The sequence below is a fragment of the Theobroma cacao genome, chromosome 3 (assembly GCF_053813885.1).
Source record: "Theobroma cacao isolate CCN51 chromosome 3, ASM5381388v1, whole genome shotgun sequence".
NCBI classification, from domain to species: Eukaryota; Viridiplantae; Streptophyta; class Magnoliopsida; order Malvales; family Malvaceae; genus Theobroma; species Theobroma cacao.
Window position 1 is genome coordinate 39,346,139 of NC_142641.1, and position 19,118 is coordinate 39,365,256.

General features: G+C 36.1%; 3 protein-coding genes and 1 long non-coding RNA gene across 6 annotated transcripts; 1 reads left to right on the forward strand and 3 right to left on the reverse strand.

The window, feature by feature from the left end:
• The first annotated feature begins 658 nt into the window (after nt 1-658).
• On the forward strand, nt 659-3,690 carry LOC18605595 (short-chain dehydrogenase TIC 32, chloroplastic-like). 2 transcript variants are annotated; one of them, XM_088804298.1, is made up of 8 exons: nt 659-849; nt 1,275-1,506; nt 1,652-1,731; nt 1,858-2,014; nt 2,103-2,181; nt 2,648-2,732; nt 3,223-3,269; nt 3,361-3,690. In XM_088804298.1, the coding sequence occupies exons 1-8, from the start codon at nt 744-746 to the stop codon at nt 3,532-3,534; spliced, it is 960 nt and encodes a 319-aa protein (XP_088660424.1). In that variant the 5' UTR covers nt 659-743; the 3' UTR covers nt 3,535-3,690. The 2 variants fall into 2 exon arrangements, with proteins under 2 accessions (XP_088660424.1, XP_017973018.2); XM_018117529.2 differs by having other exon boundaries at nt 660-849; nt 1,861-2,014.
• Nucleotides 3,691-3,836: 146 nt separating this feature from the next.
• Nucleotides 3,837-11,582, reverse strand: LOC18605596 (mitogen-activated protein kinase kinase kinase YODA-like). Its single transcript, XM_007038685.3, has 12 exons — nt 11,269-11,582; nt 9,660-10,427; nt 8,764-9,504; nt 8,386-8,473; nt 8,191-8,253; nt 7,707-7,867; nt 7,510-7,585; nt 7,267-7,326; nt 6,984-7,091; nt 6,555-6,794; nt 5,323-5,408; nt 3,837-5,186 (listed from the first exon to the last, which is right to left on the reverse strand). Exons 2-12 carry the CDS (start codon nt 10,214-10,216, stop codon nt 4,673-4,675), a joined length of 2,694 nt encoding a protein of 897 aa, XP_007038747.2. The 5' UTR covers nt 10,217-10,427; nt 11,269-11,582; the 3' UTR covers nt 3,837-4,672.
• On the reverse strand, nt 5,723-6,545 carry LOC148763813 (uncharacterized). The gene is made up of 2 exons (XR_016025171.1): nt 6,041-6,545; nt 5,723-5,967 (listed from the first exon to the last, which is right to left on the reverse strand). It is a non-coding gene; the product is annotated as an uncharacterized LOC148763813 (long non-coding RNA).
• Nucleotides 11,583-13,764: 2,182 nt separating the features above from the next.
• Nucleotides 13,765-18,003, reverse strand: LOC18605597 (silicon efflux transporter LSI2-like). Of its 2 annotated transcripts, XM_007038689.3 has the most exons (5): nt 17,805-18,002; nt 17,549-17,664; nt 16,452-17,452; nt 16,142-16,331; nt 13,765-14,422 (listed from the first exon to the last, which is right to left on the reverse strand). In XM_007038689.3, exons 3-5 carry the CDS (start codon nt 17,391-17,393, stop codon nt 14,157-14,159), a joined length of 1,398 nt encoding a protein of 465 aa, XP_007038751.3. In that variant the 5' UTR covers nt 17,394-17,452; nt 17,549-17,664; nt 17,805-18,002; the 3' UTR covers nt 13,765-14,156. The 2 variants fall into 2 exon arrangements, with proteins under 2 accessions (XP_007038751.3, XP_007038752.3); XM_007038690.3 differs by having other exon boundaries at nt 16,452-17,664; nt 17,805-18,003.
• Nucleotides 18,004-19,118: the final 1,115 nt, after the last annotated feature.

Here is a 19,118-nt window from a genome sequence, read left to right on the forward strand (position 1 = left end):
ATTCATTAATGTTATATAAAATGTAAATAATATAAGTTCTGATTTTGAATATCTTTTTAAAGTAAATTTATAAAATTATCATTTATTCTATATATTATAAATATTTGAATCATTATTTCGATTTAGTTTCTCAATTGAACTAATATTACTTATTGAAAATCCTTCGAACATACGAATAGTCGTTGAAAGTATCCCAAATTTTATTTTCAATCTTTCATAATGGCATTAGTTTTGCACAAATAATATTATCCATCAATTTAGTATAGTTTTTATGAACTTTTCAATTAAAGTCCTAACTTTCAACTTCTGACTTGACCTCAGAATAATCTTGCATCTGTTTGCAACTTATTACTACTATTTATTTATTTATTTATTGTATATTTTTTAATGGAAATCTGTTGGAACTTATTATTACCCGTCAAACACTTAAATTAATCTAGATGATTAAACACTTGATATCCCTATGCGCCTATGTACAGTGGACACCACGATAATAAGAAATTTAACCCCCTAAAATTACCATTTACTTGTCACAACAAGTTTAAATTAATTTGTAAGAAAAAAAAAATCAGTCTTGAGTTAGCGCAACAGAACTAACAGCTTTAACTGTTTGGAGATTCCGACCGTGAACCCAATCGAACACTTCCAAACTTATCCATTGACTTACCAAACAGAAAAACAAACAAGGAAAAGAAAACTTGGGACTTACTCCTATTTTTGAGTTGACATTGCTTCTTCTACAAATGTGGTTGTTTAGCAGGAAAGGGGCATCTGGGTTCTCAGCTACTACTACAGCTGAGGAAGCCACTCAAGGAATTGATGGCACTGGCCTAACCGCCATCGTCACAGGTCCTTCTCTTTACTCTATTCTCACCCAAAGAAAACAACAAAAAAGAAGGAAATCCTTTCCACTCCATTTTTTCTGCATTCTGGGTGATGATTAGTTCATGGTTTCCATGCCCAATATAACAATTTTCTGCAATTTGTTTCATTGAAAATGATAATTAGTGCTATATTTGAAAATAATTGCTTGTATTGCATAATTTTTGGAGGTGTCATCTCTAGAATATGAGCAAGAAGGGAAGGAACGTGGGAACACTGCTTTAACCTATGTTTTTGGATTTACTTCGCTGAGCTTGTTGATGTTCACCAAGATAAAGCCATAGTATACTGTGAAAGAAGGATAAAAGTTCTGATAAAAAATAAAGTAGATAGAAAGACGGGTTCATTTGAAAAACGTATAGGTTTCTCATCAGGCAGTAGTTGTTTTTCAGGGGGATCTAGTGGTATTGGCACTGAAACTGCACGTGTTCTTGCGTTGCGCGGTGTCCACGTAGTTATGGGGGTCAGGAATATGACTGCAGGCAGGGGAGTCAAAGAAACAATAGTTCAGCAAAACCCCAATGCAAAAATTGATGCAATGGAGTTAGATCTGAGTTCAATGGCATCAGTAAGCAAATTTGCTGCAGATTTCAAATCCTCGGGTCTTCCGCTCAACATCCTCATGTAAGATAAACTGAGTAAAAGACAACTGACTCGCTCTCTCCCCTGTTTTTGTTTATCTCTTAGCTGTTTAACAAGATATGCCAATGTTTATATCTTTGAACAATATGACTTATTATTAACAGAAATACATTCTTATTTTAACAAGTAACAACGCAGGGATCATGGCGACATCATTCATGCTTTCCAAAGATGGGATAGAATTACAATTCGCGACAAACCACATGGGTAAAGTCGTAAAGACATTGATTTGCGTGGTTTCGTGAAAAGAGACACATAGTATGGTTATATGTCAACTTGGGGAGGCATTCAACCGAGCGTGTATTCTTTCTTACAAGAGTCTGTTTCCTTTAGCAGGACATTTTCTTCTAACAAATCTATTGTTGGAAACCATGAAGAAGACAGCTGATGGAAGTAAGACAGAAGGAAGAATTGTAAATGTCTCATCACGCCGTCACAAATTCTCATATCCAGAAGGGATTCGATTTGACAAAATCAATGATCAATCAGGGTAACACCATCTGTATGCATTCCATAATTAAATCATAACTGAATCACATAATGGAAATGTCTTTACTTCTTTGTGAACTTGACTACAGGTACAACAGTGTATCTGCATATGGTCAGTCAAAGCTTGCCAATGTCTTGCATGCTAATGAACTTGCAAGACGTTTAAAGGTGCCTTGCTTGTTCAGGGATGATTATTACACCAGTGACACTATCTGTTAACAATTTAATACTTATTTTTTTTCCTTGAATTATATAAGTTAATTTTTTTTTATATATTTTTTTCTCTGCTAAAATGGTTGGCTTGGCTGTCTGGTGCATTTGTTCATTCTTGGCCCAATGGGGGGTGTACTAGTTTAAATTATTTTACTCTTTAGCAATGATCTTGGAAACCATATTGGGGACATGATTGTGCTTATACAGTGGAATTTACGATATAAAGAGTACAGGGTTGTTGAATGAGGTCCACTCATTAGTGTTATTACCATGAACCAGCTAGAACTTTTATTCTAACACATGACAGAATTGTCCATGTAGGCACAAGAATGTCAAACTATGGAACTGATTAGAGAAAGTATATGATATTCACGCCAACTGTAAAGTACTGCTATGTTTTGATTGTATGTTCTTTAAACAGGAAGATCAAGTGGCTATAACAGCAAATTCAATTCACCCGGGTGTCATTGCAACCAACCTTTTTCGTCATCTCAGCTTTTTGAGTGGTATTGAATCTCTTTCCGCTTAAATTTCCTCTCGTAACAGAATAATATAAAGATACAGGCTCAAAGTACAGCAACTTCGTGTGGGTAAAGATAATACATGTGTGTAACCAAAATTACTGTAAAAGCATCCTGTGCTTAATGTGATACATTTATAACATGAGAACACCAATGCTCTTCTACATCTACAGTCTCCCTTTTTCATCTCTTATATTATAGGAAAATGACTCTCAAAGAACCACAACTGTTTTTCATTTTTCTCAAACTGGAAGTGTGAAGTCCAGTATAACTGCATAAGCATCCTCAAGGAGCTAGTTGGCAAGTGGTATTATTTCTTGTGCTAATAAATGTTTGGTTTTTCTGGTGAGAGTAGGAGCGCTCAAGCTTTACCGAAAGAGCCAGTATTTCTATAATTGAGATGTTTTGGTTGCAGCTTTCATTTTGATAAATGAACAAAAGGAGACAATTATCTTATTTTCTGGCTCTGTTGCAGGTCTTGTTGGCCTTTTCGGTAAATATGTCATTAAAAATGTAGAGCAGGTATAACCTTTTACTGTTTTTACACCCTATGTTGAAGTTCTGTGGAAAATTATCATGTGTTGGGTTAATTGTTCAATTGAGGTTGTTTCAGGGGGCAGCAACTACATGCTATGTTGCGTTGCATCCACAAGTTAAGGGAAGGACTGGCCTCTACTTTGCAGACTGTAATGTAGCTGAAACAAGCGTACAAGCTAATGATAGTGAGCTGGCGTGGAAACTGTGGGATTTCAGCTTGAGTCTAGTCAATAAGCGTCCTCATACTTGATAGAGATTATGTTCCTTCCATATATTTTTGTTAACAATTTAACAGCTGTTTGTCCTTCTGGAGTCCGGACAGATTCTGCGCCAGACATTCTGTAGAATATACACGATTTGAATCCATTGTTAAGGGTGCAATGTCTTATCCACACAATCCATAGAATCCTCGTGGATTGACTATATTCTCACAGAACTCCAACCTGGAGAATAATAAAGCACATAAACCTGCATAACTGTATAAATGATTTAATCTCTTGGGACATTATTAGTGGGGATTTTTTCCCTTTGAAGAATTGGTCCACATAGAAATGACTCGTTCAACATTTTTCGACACTTCCATTCAAAATATGTTGATGCCAGATGACCAGAGTACTGGAAGATGCAGGACCATGGAATTAGATTTCTTCAATTTTCTGAAGTAGTAATGTACATACAATAAATCAGGTAGAGCAGTACATAACAATTACAATTGAGCTGTGGCATGTACATCACCACTGACGTCGGGCACATGGTCAGCACTCCTGTCACTGCTTCATAACCAAACTTGGAATCCCCCCTTCAGTTCTTCAAAATCTGTACAACTGTGTCAAATCTGCGCAAATAATTGGCCAACTTAGTTCCTCTGTATGATGATCTTAAAGAATATATAATTCTTGCAGCCAAGAAGATTGCCTATACTTGAGTAACTTAATACATCAGATCATCAGAAGCCATCCTTCTCCTGGCAACAAGCTTTTCATCACCACAGTTCAGTTACGCATTAGTTGATTTACACAACTCTGTACAGATCCATGCCGCGTCATGTCAAAACTACTTGCGACAACAATATTCTTATTGGCCAGGAAACTAGCTTCATCTGAATAAATGGCCTACTGAACATCTAACAGGAATCGATTTGTCAATAGCTTTATCATTAAAGATCACAATCCATTAAGCCTGAACTCCAATCCATGGCAAATGACCCATCAGTCACCAGCCACCTCATTTCCCCGCCAACCTTATTACTCAAATCTGTTCTGGTTCCTTATTAAACAATTTGCTTCCTCAGAAGTTAACCAGATGAAAATGAATCCATCCCATCAGACCCAAAAGACATTCTGATAAACCTTGAGATTCACTCTGATCAGTGAGTCTTCAGACTGTATTTAGATAATAACACCAGTTCTGCTGGGTGAAGGAGATCTGGGACTTAGATCCAGGGATGGGCTCATTGTTGCATGATCCTTCAGAAGCTGTCGAGACACTCGATCAGCCAATACAGACTGTCCATCATAAGATTCCCCATGAACTGACCTTCCAATTCCTAGAACATCATTTTCTGATGGCACCAGTTCCGAAAAGATATGAGACCCTGATTGCAATCCCCGGAAAATGTCAGGATTTGAATCATGATAAGAGGAGCCACTGACATACAGACCATTTGAGGGCTTTGGCATGCTTCCAAAACCCTCTTGCAAGTAAGCTGATTGTTTCAGGTAACCAAAAGGTATAGCACCATTGCCACCTGTCAAAGGTGTAGATGAGCCTGAAGTGGTCCGCGGGCTAGATATGGGAGAAGGAGACATTCTTCCATTCAGATGTTGTGGTGACCTTGAATGCAAAAGAGGGCTCCCTATGGGTGAAACGGGGCATGATACATTCCTTGGAATACCAACGTCACTGCATATCAGAGAATTGAAATGTGACCCAGAAGCGTACAATGTTCGTAATTATCATTGTTACTGTTTGTGTTTGTGGGATTATGTGTGGTGTGTGTGTGTGTGTGTGTGAGAGAGAGAGAGAGAGAGAGACAGACCTAGCATGCAATTTTGAAACTCTGGATGAATGAACTGCAAGTTGCTCTGAATCCAAGGAGGAATAATTCCTTGTTTGCCCAATGCCCTGAGATGTCAATAAGTCACAACAACAGTAAAGATTGGTAGTATGTGAAAATTCATAATTTAAACAGGCATAACAAATTCAGGCCAAAAAGACAAACAGGTGAAACAAACCACTTAAAGATCTACACCAAGACAACCAAACAATAAAAATCAAATGAGAAAGTAAGCAGTAGGTAAACTTGTCTCTGCCAAGGGTCAAGTATTAAAGCTATAATGTGCCTAAGACTTAGAGCAGAGACAGCGGCATTGCTTGCACAAATACTAATCTCATAACATAAGCACGTTTTCTTAGCCACTGCAGTCATTGTCTCTCTATGCCTTACCAGAACAACTTATTCAGATTTTTGGTGTACTCCCAGATGTTTTGCTTATAGGCCCCCTTTACCCTTGCAACTGGTCCACATGAAAGAGTTTTAGAAACATTTATCCCTTTTCCCCTTCAAAAATTCACATGCAAAATGCTGATTGTATAAAGCTCACAAATATATTGGCTATGCCTACACTTTTGTCTGTTGTGAGCCAAAATCCCAGTGAGATTACGGAACCAAAATTAGGCATATCTGCAGGCAATATAATGTTAGTGCAGATCAGATGACAATTTTCAGCTTGTTTCACGTTTATTTGTTTACTTACAGCTGTGAGTGGGTACCAATGATCTGTTAGAACATGGTAACTTAGGCATAGTAAGACCTTGATTTGTTCCTTTGAAATTTTTTTTTCTTTCTTTGGGTTTTGCCCCCCTCTGCACCCCTCTCCAATCACCACAATAAAATAGGAGATCAAAGAAGAAATACACTAAAAAATCAAAACATGACATGTTTCCATTCCAAAGATAAGAAAAAACAAATCTATTTCATGCCTTCACTTTTTCATCCAGTTAATCACGAAGCTTTTGCACATGAAGTAATGAAAAGTTATCATGCATTCAGAATACATTACCCAAGGTAAATAAATGACAGGCTAAGCTCCATTGCAATATGATTTAAGAATGGAAATTACAACAAAGATGATGAGACCCATTTAACATATATTATAGCAATTGATTTCATTGCCTAAATGAACCGCTCATAGTAATTAATGCAACAATATAGGGTATGCTGACATCCTACTTATGGATTAGATAAAGCAATATGAACAAGAAAAATACCAGAGCTTTCACCCCATTTGTAACACCAGGGGTTGGATCTGGAGGCTCAGGATCAGGAATAGGTCTTTCCAAAGGTGCAGCACACTTTACAAATGGGTGATCTAAAAGCTGAACTGCTGTAGGACGATGTAGTGGGTTGCGTTGCAAACATTGCCGCACAAAATCTTTTCCTTCATCTGGGAGGCAATCTGGAATGGGTGGAAGTTCCTTGCTATTCCCAATCTTGAACATAGCAGCAACCTGACATGCAAATATCACACAATAGGAAAAAATAAATAAAAAATTGCATATACAATTAGAATATAAAAACTTTAATTAAGATGTATGCTTGAGAATTTGTAAAAGAAGCTTGTCTTAGAACTCTTATCAAAGGCACAATTAAATAGCTGATAAATTTAAAGTATCCTATCTCGCTTCCTTATAACTGACCCCTTCATATTGACTCCAAGGAGGTTTTGTTGTAGCCATTTCCAAAACAGTGCATCCAAGACTCCATATATCCACAGCAAGGTTGTAACCACTTGTGTTCCTTATAACCTGCGCAAATAATAAAACAGATAATTGAGATACATTATAAAGAAGATTTCACAATGGAAGGAAGCTCAAACCAGATAAATTGTGTCTTTTTCCTCCCTAAAATGTGATGGATTATTGAGAACCAGAAATAAACCTCAAAGCCAAAAGACAAAAGAAGAGGAAAAAGAAGTCTAACCTCAGGTGCCAGCCAGTAAGGGCTTCCTTTAAATGACAATGGACATGACTGCCCAGCAATCTGCAAAGCATATATTACATAAGTAGAGGAAGTAACCTTACAGAACAAAGTCTAATCATTGAATAATAATGCAGTATCAAGTAAGTACATAATTTAATCTTCACAAGCCTGGGCTACCTCCAATTTAATCTGTCTAAGTTCATTCAAAATAAAAATGATTATGCCTACACAGGCTACACTTACATGCTTTGCCATCCCAAAGTCAGCCAACTTAACACGACCATTAGGGTCTACAAGTATGTTTGCTCCTTTAATATCTCTGTACAAGAAATATAGGATAGGAAGATGAACATTATTTTTCTTGATGCAAATGTCAGTAGACAGCTGCCATTAAGTTCATAGCTCTAAATATCAGATTAGAAATAGGTAACTTAACTCACCTATGGACAGTAGACTTAGAGTGTAGGTAGGCAAGCCCAGACAAAATCTGTTGAGTATAACTGCGAATTACTGGTTCTTTAAGCTGTCCATACTCCTGGAGAAGTTTATAAATAGACCCACCAGATACATACTCAAGGTATATATAAAGTCTGTCATCTACCTGTTCAGGAATTCATTCCAAAATTCTGTAAGTAAAGCATAATAATCATTAACCCCTAGTTTTTCTCTTTTACTTTTATTTTTCCGAGAAATTGCTTACCAAGTTATAGTATTTTGCAGTTAGGTAAGTCAAGTGACCATAAATATAGTGCCCAAAAGTTTCCTAACATTATGATTCACTATTTCTCAATAATATAAAGCGCAACTGCTTTGGAAAGAATCCTTTGGTCAATGGAGTTTCTAATTATCTTAATAACAATTTTAAATAACCATAATAGACAAGATTTCAAAACAATAAAACAGATTGTGAGACATTGGACACACCTTTTCAGACCCATAGTATTGCACAATGTTCGGATGCCATAAGCGGCTCAATAAAGAAATTTCCTGTTGGAGCAATAAGAACATGAAATTCTTTCAAAGCTATAACCAAGTTAAAGCATAACGAGGAACACATTTTTGCTTTTGATATCATATGGACAATTGAAAACTTCTTACTCTGATGGAAAAACAACTTACCTGCATCAACTGCTTAGTGCTTTCTTTTGACTTGGCATCATCAGAAAATAATGTAACCTCCTTCATTGCACACATTTCACCACTTTCACTGATGAAGTTACAAAACAAAATCAGACATAACAATACCAATTACTGACAAATGTTTCGAAGCAGCAAACAGGGAGAAATCCTCAGATGCGCACTTTCGTCAATCATGTAAGATATTGCAAGGAGCACATGTAATTGATAAAACAAAATAAACACTGAAACATCAGTCTCGATTACTCAGCCCAAGGATGGACTAGCATAAGGCATAAATCAATGGGCAATAAATGTCAATTTCCCAGCATTAAAGACTTAAGAAAATGAAATTAACAACTATTTCTTTGGGTATTATACCTGTTAAAGCCAACATAAACATGACCAAATGTGCCTCTACCTAGCAGCTTTCCTTTTTTCCACCGTGAGCCAGGGTTTACAGGATTTTCTGCCCTTCCCGGACTTCGTGGCACAGAGGGAGATGTTGCTGCTGAATTTGAATGGGAGAAAGGAGAAGGAGTGGGAATTGTTACAGGAGGAAGGGGCAACCTGTGGCTTTGTTGTTTTCCATCATCATGCCAGCTAGTCTGTGACTCAGTGGCTGTGCCTGCTGATCTAGGATGAATAGGAGTGACAGCACCACTATGAATTCTGGAACTGGGACCAGCACTGGCCATTCTAGGACTTGGATTTGGCGAATACTCAGGGCTGCCCCTACTTTGTTGCCAAAATAGCTGTCCTGACATATCTCCACCCATTGAATTATGCCCAGAATTGTGACCTGAACCAGGACTGGAGCAATGGCCAGATCCAAGTAAAGTGACATCAGTATAAGTCTTTCCTACCCAGAAAGGAGAGTTCATTAATTGTTCTGTGCCAAAAGCTCTCATTGGACTTCTAGAAGGACTTGACATGGAGCTGTCTGGAGCACTGCTAAAAGTACCATGTTGGGGAACCTGTAGATTTGGCACATGATTGCTTATAGGTCTCCTTTTTGGTGATTTTGGTGAGATATTATTACCAAGGGAAATGCTAGTCTGTTTTTTTGCCTCTCTTGAGTTACTTTGGCTGACTGTAGAGGAATGGTCCTTGAGCATCAAACTTCAGACAAAATAGATGTTAAAGATTGTCAGGGATAAGTCTTTCAGCAAACAAATGACAGATGGTAACCAGAAGTAAAATGTGCAATACCATGTTTGTACAAGAATAAACCCACATTGCAAGCACCATGGTTAACTAAAAACAAGAAGGCTCACCTGGAAGGGCTGCTTGCAGCAGTTCTAGTCCCATTGTCATAATCAGTTGCTTGGGGACTACGATGAAGTGAGTCAGTGGGATCATCACTTTCAGCAGAGCACTCACTGGAAACTGAAGCAGTAATGAAATCTCCATCTAGGTCATTACGATTTGGCCTATGACGTATGCATGCAGGTCTTGGAAGAGGCAGAAATAATGATGACTTTGAGCCTTTTTCTTGCCTTGGTTTTGTTGATATGCTAATTCCAGAATCTGTACGACCCACAATTGCAGGGTGCAGATCAGGAAGCGGAAGCGGTTGAGCAAGAGGCCTTTCAGCAAAACTTTGACATCTAGAAACCTGCTTGGAAGGTGAAGGAGACCTTGATACTGCTTGGGATTGAGACCCTTTTTCTGAAATTGTGTCAGTGCAACGTCTTCGTGATACCCCTGATCTACTGTTTGGTTTACCTTCAGATGGAATCTTAAATTTTCGATGTAAAGTATCAATGAAACTTTCCTTACTTGTTTTCTTCTTCACTTCTTTAGACGATGACTTTCCCCACCATGAAGGCATGTTTCTGATTTCTAAGATCTACAGCACTAGTTAGCAAGTTTTTCTAAAGTAAATTCATTTCCAAATGTCATACTACAACTCTAGAGCTTGAGACCAATATAGAATTCAGTTCTTTAATCCAACAATGGATTCAAAGTAGAGAAGCTTCAGCAAATTCTGGATTGTGAGCTGGAATCCTGTGAGCTTCACAACCAACAGCAAATGCTAAAATCTGCAAAAAAGAAAAAGATGAGGGAAGGAGGGACCACATGCTTAGTTTTCCTCAAACACATGCTCAAAAACCAGCAAGATCACAATTATACTCCATACCATACACGAATATACTGCTTTAAGTACTTCGACAAGAAAATATGACATTCCTTTCTTTTGTAGGCAAACAAGTGCATCGGTTTATGTTAATGCATGTTTGTCTATCTTCTAAACCAATAACTTTCGTCACGTGGATTGAGATAACATGTCACTAAGAAACCGCAGTTTCTCAACTTTCTTGATTAGAGGAATCGACTCCATGCCATGCATGCCACTATTATTATAAAGCTGAAACCAGACTTCTTAAACCTCAGTCTCTTCAGCCCTCTGCCTTAAGGGCTTCTCAGATAACCCCTTTAAGTCCCCAAACTACCAGGTTCTAACTGATTCACTTCAACTTCATGGAAAACCCAGAAACAGGACAACATTTGACTTCACCAATGTAAAAAAATCACATAGTTTTTTATAACCATAAACAAACTCGACTTCAATCCCTAGGAGCAACAAACATCTCTCAAAACACATATTACAACCGAAAAAGATATGATTTTGAATCTGAAATTTTTTATTGTTTAGACCGTGAAAGAATACTAAATATTTTTCTTTTCCCTCCCCAAATTTCTCGGAAACCAAACAAAAAGTTACGTTCTTAAAACTGCTGAAAAAGTAACTTCCAACCAACAGATCTACATACAAACTCCCAAAATGATAGAAACAAACGACAACGAACACCGCAATTAACTGATAAACAATAACTAACAAAAATTACTCAACATCAAACGAAACAAAAAAAGGAAACTTACTTCACATGCTTGGAGCTACGAATCTGAGCTCCAACACACTAATAAATTGACGAAAATCGACCGAGAATTTGCTTCAAATCATCCAAGATATCGCCAGCTAAGAAGCAAAAACCCGAACCAAAAACAAACCCTATAAATCTAAATTGAAAGAGAGAGATATTTTAAAGATTATAAATTTTTTTTTTTTTTTGCTTTTGTGAAATTGTGAGAGTCTTGTTAATAGATCGCGTAGAGATAGAGATTGATAGAAATGGAGAGAGAAAGCAAGAGAAAGGATGTCTGAGTTGAGACATGGAGTTGTCTGAACGTTGATTTTAGAATATTAAAAAAAATTAGTACTATTATTATACGATAATAAACTTTGAATATAATAATCATAAAAATAAATAAAAAGCAGGAGCAGCACTGAGCAGTAAATTTCCACGTACAGTTGTTTTTATATTCCTCTTCCCATTAGGATCTGATTCCGCCTTTTAACTTTTTTTTTCTTTTTACAAAAATAATTTTGATTTTTGAAAAATAAATTATAAATTATAAATCTTCCTCTACTTCATTGTTTACGCGAGTTAAATGTGTAGATTAATTTAAATTTATTTTTATGGGGTTGGTGGCTGCAAATTAATTACTCGTCTTGTTTAAAAAAAAAAAGAAATCCTATGTACCATAAAATTTTTAAAATATAATTTTGACACCCAAAGGTCAAATTTTTTTAATTTTAATTTTATAGTATATAGTACTTGTGTGTCTTTTTCTTTCCGCCACCAAATTGTAGCAATTAACGATGCATGGGTTTTGGCATAATTCAAAGCCTTTAATTTTAGACCCGGCTGACTGCAATCAAGCTTTTGACAATAGGGTTCCAAGTCAATTTAATCTACTGAATATGATATTTTTATGGTCCAGTTCTCTATGATTCTTCTGAAAAGACATTTACATATGATATCAATGAAGTAATCAAAAATTATACCCTTCAGCAGCTCTTCAACTCTCTTTCCATCAAAATGCATGCAAAAAAAATATTAAGTCTTCGGCTCTATGATATATTGATGTTTTCATGTCCTATTTTAAGACTTTGATAGAACTTTGAGACTTTCCTAATAGTACTATTTCATGTTTATTCATTTCTATTTTTTTTTATAATTAGGGAATGAGGTATTCAAATTAAATACTTATTTTTTATAGATATAATCAAATTCAATACTTCTAATTTGAAGATAAAATATTGGTACTATTATGAAATATTACTTGCGAATAAGATAACAAGTACTATGACTCTAAAGACAACAAAACACAATGATTTTGAAATTTTGAAAATGTCTAAAACTATTCAAAATAATCAATGAATTTTAGGAATTACTATTTATCCAATTTATAAGATGTGCACCAAAGTCCTTTGCCCCAACTTTATGATTACCTAAAAATACCCTTGTAATCATTACTCTTATTATTTACTCTATTATTGTTAGCTTAAATTTTGAAGGAAGAAAGCATCAAAATAAAAAAGGTGAGTGACAAAAGTCTCAGACTATAATTTTATTATGCATTGTACATGGAGAAAGGTGGGGAGGCTTTGGAAATGAAAGAAAAGATTGGCAAACGGCCCAGACCATGGGATGGAATTAAAAGGGGAGATGTACATGGCCATGTGGAAAGCTTAGAAGGAGGGAACTCGTGGGGTCCTTCGGAATTTAAGCCCCACCACCACTAGCACCATTGCACGTGGCATGACCCCACAATTGCCTTTTCATTTTCTTATCATGTCTAATTGGCAACTTGGCATCGGTACATCTCTCGCCCCCATCCCATGACCCAAAAAGCACTTCATTTGCGCCTTAGGAGCCTGCATCATGCCTTACTATCTCATATGTTTCATGTGGGTTGCTATATGCTAGAACTGCCAAACCCTACATCCGGAATGTGGGTCCTCATCCGACGGCTGTGATTATTTATTCGGTATATATATATAAACAATAAAATCTTAAATTTTCCATATAAATCTTCATGTTTTATTTCTTGGTAGCAGTAAATGATTCTTTAGAACTTGCCTTTTTTCCTAGAAGTGAGAAGTTCATATTCACGTGTTGAAAATGACCCGTGGGGTATTGGTTCAATGTTGAAAATGACACTCTTTTTCACATCTCTGAATTTGTAAATTCAGTGCTGCTAATTAGGTAGATGTAAAGGTGATTGCCTGTTTCTCCTTTTTTTTTTTCTTTATTGATTTTTTTAGTTGTGATAGAAAGTCTTTTACAGCAATAATGGTGTGTTAAATAGAATAGGAAAGTTGATTGCTGTATAAGTTTCAACTTTGCATATTCTTGCTCTTAAATTTGAGTGGTTTTGTTTATTTTGAAGGAAAGAAAGAATTAAGGATGCCAATAAATCTCGAACGTTGTTTGTTGATAAAAGGCATTGATTCTTCATGTAACGAATAATACCCATACCACTTACGCCTGCGAGCTTTAGAGCTCGTGCAAAGACAGTAGAGACGTCAAATTTTGAAAAAGTCAAAAGAGATGGACTGGAATGAATTGGTCCATGCAGAAAAACCCACAAATCTTTTGTCTTTACCCCTTTACACTCCCCCCGCTTCCTCAAATTTCTGGTAAAGGGGTCAATGACTTTTGAACTTTTGGGACCAGCCAGGGTCACTTCTTGGGTCCCATTTTGTGGCCAGGCCCAGCCAAGTCCAGATCAGTTTGGACAGCCACGAAGATCAGGTGAACCAGGCCAGAGTCCATACATAATCAAGCTGGAATTTCCCAAGCCGACCACAACAATTTGTCCTCTAATCATTGATTTGAGGAGAAAATACACCTATGTTCTTTTATGCATCAATAAAGAATAATCATACCCTGAAATGCTCTGTGATATGAGTATTGTTGTTGCTATGATTTTATCAGTATCAAGCCAATGGCAGTGACTAAAAGAGTTGAGGGGACTCCAAATTTGAGATGGCTCCAAAAGGTTAAAGTGTACCCCAGATTTGGAACACGGCAGGCCTGCTCACACACTATCAAGTTGGCAGCAGATCCCAATAATGAGAGGTTCCCTGCCACAGTACTGACCCAAGATAAAATTAGCCATGCTTTCTTCTCAAAGGCTGTTGAAATCAATGCTGCTGATGCTGCCATCCTTGCCCCAAGCAAGAGAACTGAGACAAGTAAAACATGTGGGGATTAAGCTACATATTACCTCATATGTGCATGGTTTATATTATGACAGCTATGATGTCAATAATGATTCAAAACAAACCAAGGTTTCATCATAAGGATAGAGAATTAAAACCAGTGCCAAGTAGAATCACCAAGGTAGCAAGGCTTCCACTATAGATGTCACACACACACACTCAACACAAACATGTGGAAGAATTTGTCAGTAAGCTATTCAAGAGGTTTAAGTCCATTGGCAATTGAGAATCTATAAATGAACTTAAATGAACTAAATGACAGATTAAAAGAGGCATCCTGCCCTATCCGAGGCCTAATTCAAATGGACACCATAGCATAATTTCAATACTTCCATGAAATTTCAAGCATCTAGTCTAGGAATGAAAGTTCTATTACTGGCTTGCATCTCAAAATGTATAATATTAGTAACAGCGTATGCTGGTGTACAGGTTTCTATCTTTGCAGTTTCAGAAACTCAAATAGAGCTGAAGCTAATGTGCTTTAGTTTAATTATAAGTTGCAATCACTTGTTGCTTTTCTGATGCAATGAAAGAATGAAACATTGAGAGCTTGAGATAGTTAAGCGTCAACTTATCTGTTTATTTCTTTAATTACCTGTTTAACAAAGAATTTCATTTTATTTTGTTATGCGTTCAAAAAGATGTAAAACAAAAACTTATATCCCATAAGTCATTTTACTAATTTTCCATTACTTTAGTTGTAGTTGAATCTTCAAAGAACTGAGAATGAGATTTTTACCCAGGTGAAGCTTGTTAATTTCATTAAATTAATTAAGCAAGAAGATCCACAATTCTAAAAGGAAATTTGTTTCATTCCTCTTCTTAACGTGACCTGAGTATGGGTATTGCGTATGACTTGAAACAGATACTTGGGAAGATTGATTTCTTTTTTGAAGGTCATCAACTTCATTAAATTAAAGGAAAGTGATCCATAATTCTTGAAGAAAATTCATTCTGTTCATTGCTCTTCTTTTACTACATCTGAGTAGTGCATGACCCAAACCGCAGATATGTCAAAAAAGCAGTTAAAATGTTTCAAGATTTTATCAAAAATCAAGTATTCGGAGGAAAGAGGCTGTTTTGAACATTTATATGGTGAGGATCCTAAGTTTTAGTTACATCAGATGAATTCTGCTAAGTTCTATAATTTACCTAATTGCTATGTTGAAGTGTAGCTACATCTTCCTTTTGCTTCTTTACATGGTGAAGTTCTTAAAAGCTCTCAAAACATACAGCTCAGTTCTCTTCAGAAAGTTATGCTTTAGCATATCTTGTTGTTCAACTCCACACTGTCATAATGCAAATCAACTGTACCATCAGCAAATTTGTCTTATGACCAGAATAAAGTTACATTTTATTTTATTTTTCATTTGTTCATATGATTAGGATCTAGTTATGTTTTATCTTTTCATTCAGCAACATCCTAAATCAAAAGGCATAAGCCATTCTTTAAAATGCAAAATCTATCCCAGCTCGAAGATCCAAAGAATCCTAGATCCTAAAATAAACTGTGGGAGAAACTTCATTAATGTTATATATTCTTCAAAACTGATCTAGTTTTCTACTACTAAAAACATTGCTTCCGAGTAAGTGTTGCAAAGAAATTGAATTTGAATGAGACCAAATTTGAAAGCCACTCTCATCAAGAAGATAGAGCAACATAGAAGAGAAAAATCAACATACCAGTGGGCACATTTGAGACCAGATTTGACAGGACAAGAATGACAAGTGCAAGGACTGCCATTCCACTGACTTGATCAATCTTTGCATAGGGCTCCATTAACTCCCATAGAGCGCTTGGGATTCCAGTTTTATTAAAACCTTGGACTGTGACAAACATCCCGCAGAAGAAAATTAGAAGAGAGTAGGATACCTGTTCAAACCAGAGAAGCAAAATTCCCAACAAGTTACTGACACTTCCATATGTCTAACCAGTAATATGATCAATTCACATCTAAATTAGGGGTAAAAGGGTCATAGCTGCTGATTTTACCTTCTCCAGGCATGGCACAGCATCCTTAAAATCAAGAATCATGAGAGCAAGTGCAGCAGAAATTGCAGTCCCTGACATATTAAGACCCATAAGCAAAGAGATCAACATTCCTACAACAACTAGATAAACACAGGATTTCCACAGCTTCCTTTTCCATCTTTCTGAACAATTTGAATTCCTTGACTCCCAGGGACCATTCAGGAAGCCATGAATCTCAGTCTCACCCTCGTCTGAATTTACACGGTTTCTAAGAGTGTCATGATAAGCCAAGTTCACACTGCCATTCACATGGGGGGAGGTTAGCACATTTGTAATTTCCAATCCAGGGAGTCGTCCTTGAGAGCTTGATGATGCCAAACGTGACATTGTGGCTGGTGAAAAATGGTGAGAACTTACACCATCCCCAGTAAGAAATTGTGCAGCTGAATCTTCTTCATCTATCTTAACAGATAACAAATTCCAATACATGCATATAAGTAATACAGCATTGACAATAGATCCTAGTATAGTCGCAGGAAGAATTCCGGTTAAGAATTCCCCAAAAGAAATCCCACTCTGTGTGGCTATAACCAAGTTTTGGGGGTTGCCAATAGGAGTTGCTGTAGATCCAATATTAGCACTTGAGGCAAGGGCAAGTAAGAAAGGTTGAGGTGGGAGATTCTTCTGCCTTGCAATTTTCAACACAAATTCAGTCAAAACCATACAAGATGTGTCATTGGTGAAGAAAGCACTTGAAATGGCAGAAATTAAGCAGATTCTGCAAATTAAGTCCTTTGCGCCTTTACTCTTCCATGTGAGCAACTTACCTAAGTACTTAAATGCATCTGCACTTTCAAGATATCCACTGACAACCATTGTACCAAAGAGTAGACCAAGGATTGAAAGATCGATTGCTTCATATGCTTGATCAACAGTTAGGACTTGAAAAATGACCATCAGCATACCTCCTAAAAGGGAACCTGCAGTCCTCCCGATGGGTAGACATGGAACAGCAGGAAAAACTGCCAGTACCCAGAAGATTGCAAAGGCAATTGAGCCTAGAATCAGTTTTACATAAGACGCCATTGCCATCTTTTAGCATTCTTTAAAAGCCTTACCTAACAGACTGCACAAGGCTCCAGGCCTTCAAGCTCGAAATCTTGATAATTGAAACGATAAAGATTGTCTAAAATGCCTTATGTTTCTGTCTTGGGATCAGACTGCCGATTTCGTTCTGCTTGGGAAAAGTAATACTAGTTAGAACAACTACTACAGCTACTATTTCTAGCAAGTACAACAAAATTAGCTTTATATCTTATCAGCAAGACTGTTACGAGAAAGCTGTTGACAGTAAATTAAACTACATTCCATTACCTGGAAAAAAGCTAGTTCAATTAGCTTTTAGTTGAGAATACTTTGCACTGTCTGAATCCCACATATATTTTGGCTGGCCTGTCTTCTCTCTTCGCCTATTTTTTTAGAATTCGAGAATTTGTACGAGACCCCACTTGCACCTTGCAATTATTGAGGAAAAGGTACAGGGAGCAACCGCTGATTCTTGGCTAGGTTGCGCTAGCTCATGATATATCCTGATATTACGATATTTCATCGGTTATTAAAAAAAATAAAAATTAAGAAAAATGATAAAAATAGATTAACGACAAACTAAAAAAAATAGTAAATAAAGTTATATTTGTAAAAATTTGAATTTAAAAACAATATATCCAGTCATCTAATAAATAAAGAAAACAAATCTTCATCTTTTAAAATTTAAGTATATTTCTTATTAGCCACTCAATATTAAAAAATAATACGTTTTCTCACTAATGTTTATATTTAACAGAACTATCAACTTATGTTTAATCTGATTTATTTTACTAATACAATATATTTTACACTTGTTTTTACCTATTTTACAAATAAAAATATCAAAACAAAAACCTATTAATGCTTTTAAAAAAAAAGCCTATTTCATGAAAAATATTATATTAGTTTACCTATTCTTCTTTGTTGACATTTTATAATTAACTAGTTTCCAAAAATAAAATAAATTAGAAGGAAACAAATTAATATCACAAAACATAAACTTACAGTAACTTGTCCCTTGGGGACATCCGATACAATAGTAACTTGTCTGGAAATAAAAACATTTGACGGATTAGATGTAAGAATAAGATATGCGGCTTCAAATGTGCCACGTCATTTCAATCTTTTCAATGCGCTATGCGTAAGATCTACTCGGATTTTTGAGTGGCTTCCGGGATCTGCACATGTTTTATTTAGGGATCGCTCACTCACCCTGTCTTGGGTTGGAATATTTTATACTACTATATTCCCGAGTCACCCTAGCAAAGCCATTTACTACTGCTATTCTTTTGGTTCTTGTTTACAAAGAGCGTTACCAAAGACAGAAAGAAGAAAAAGAACAAAGAGAGTTAAATTCAATAATTCATGATTAAAAAAGATTAGACAAATTAAACTATTGAATGGACCTCGATAAATGAAGTCCATTTTATTACTATATCGTGGAAGAAACGTTAGTAGTAAATTTGGTCAAATAAATTATCGTTAAAGATATTAATAGATAGAGTATTTATTATTATTAAGATATTTTATCTTGAATTTTATTATTCGATAGACTACTGCTCGAACGTTATAAATTTATAATTAATTTATATATATATTATT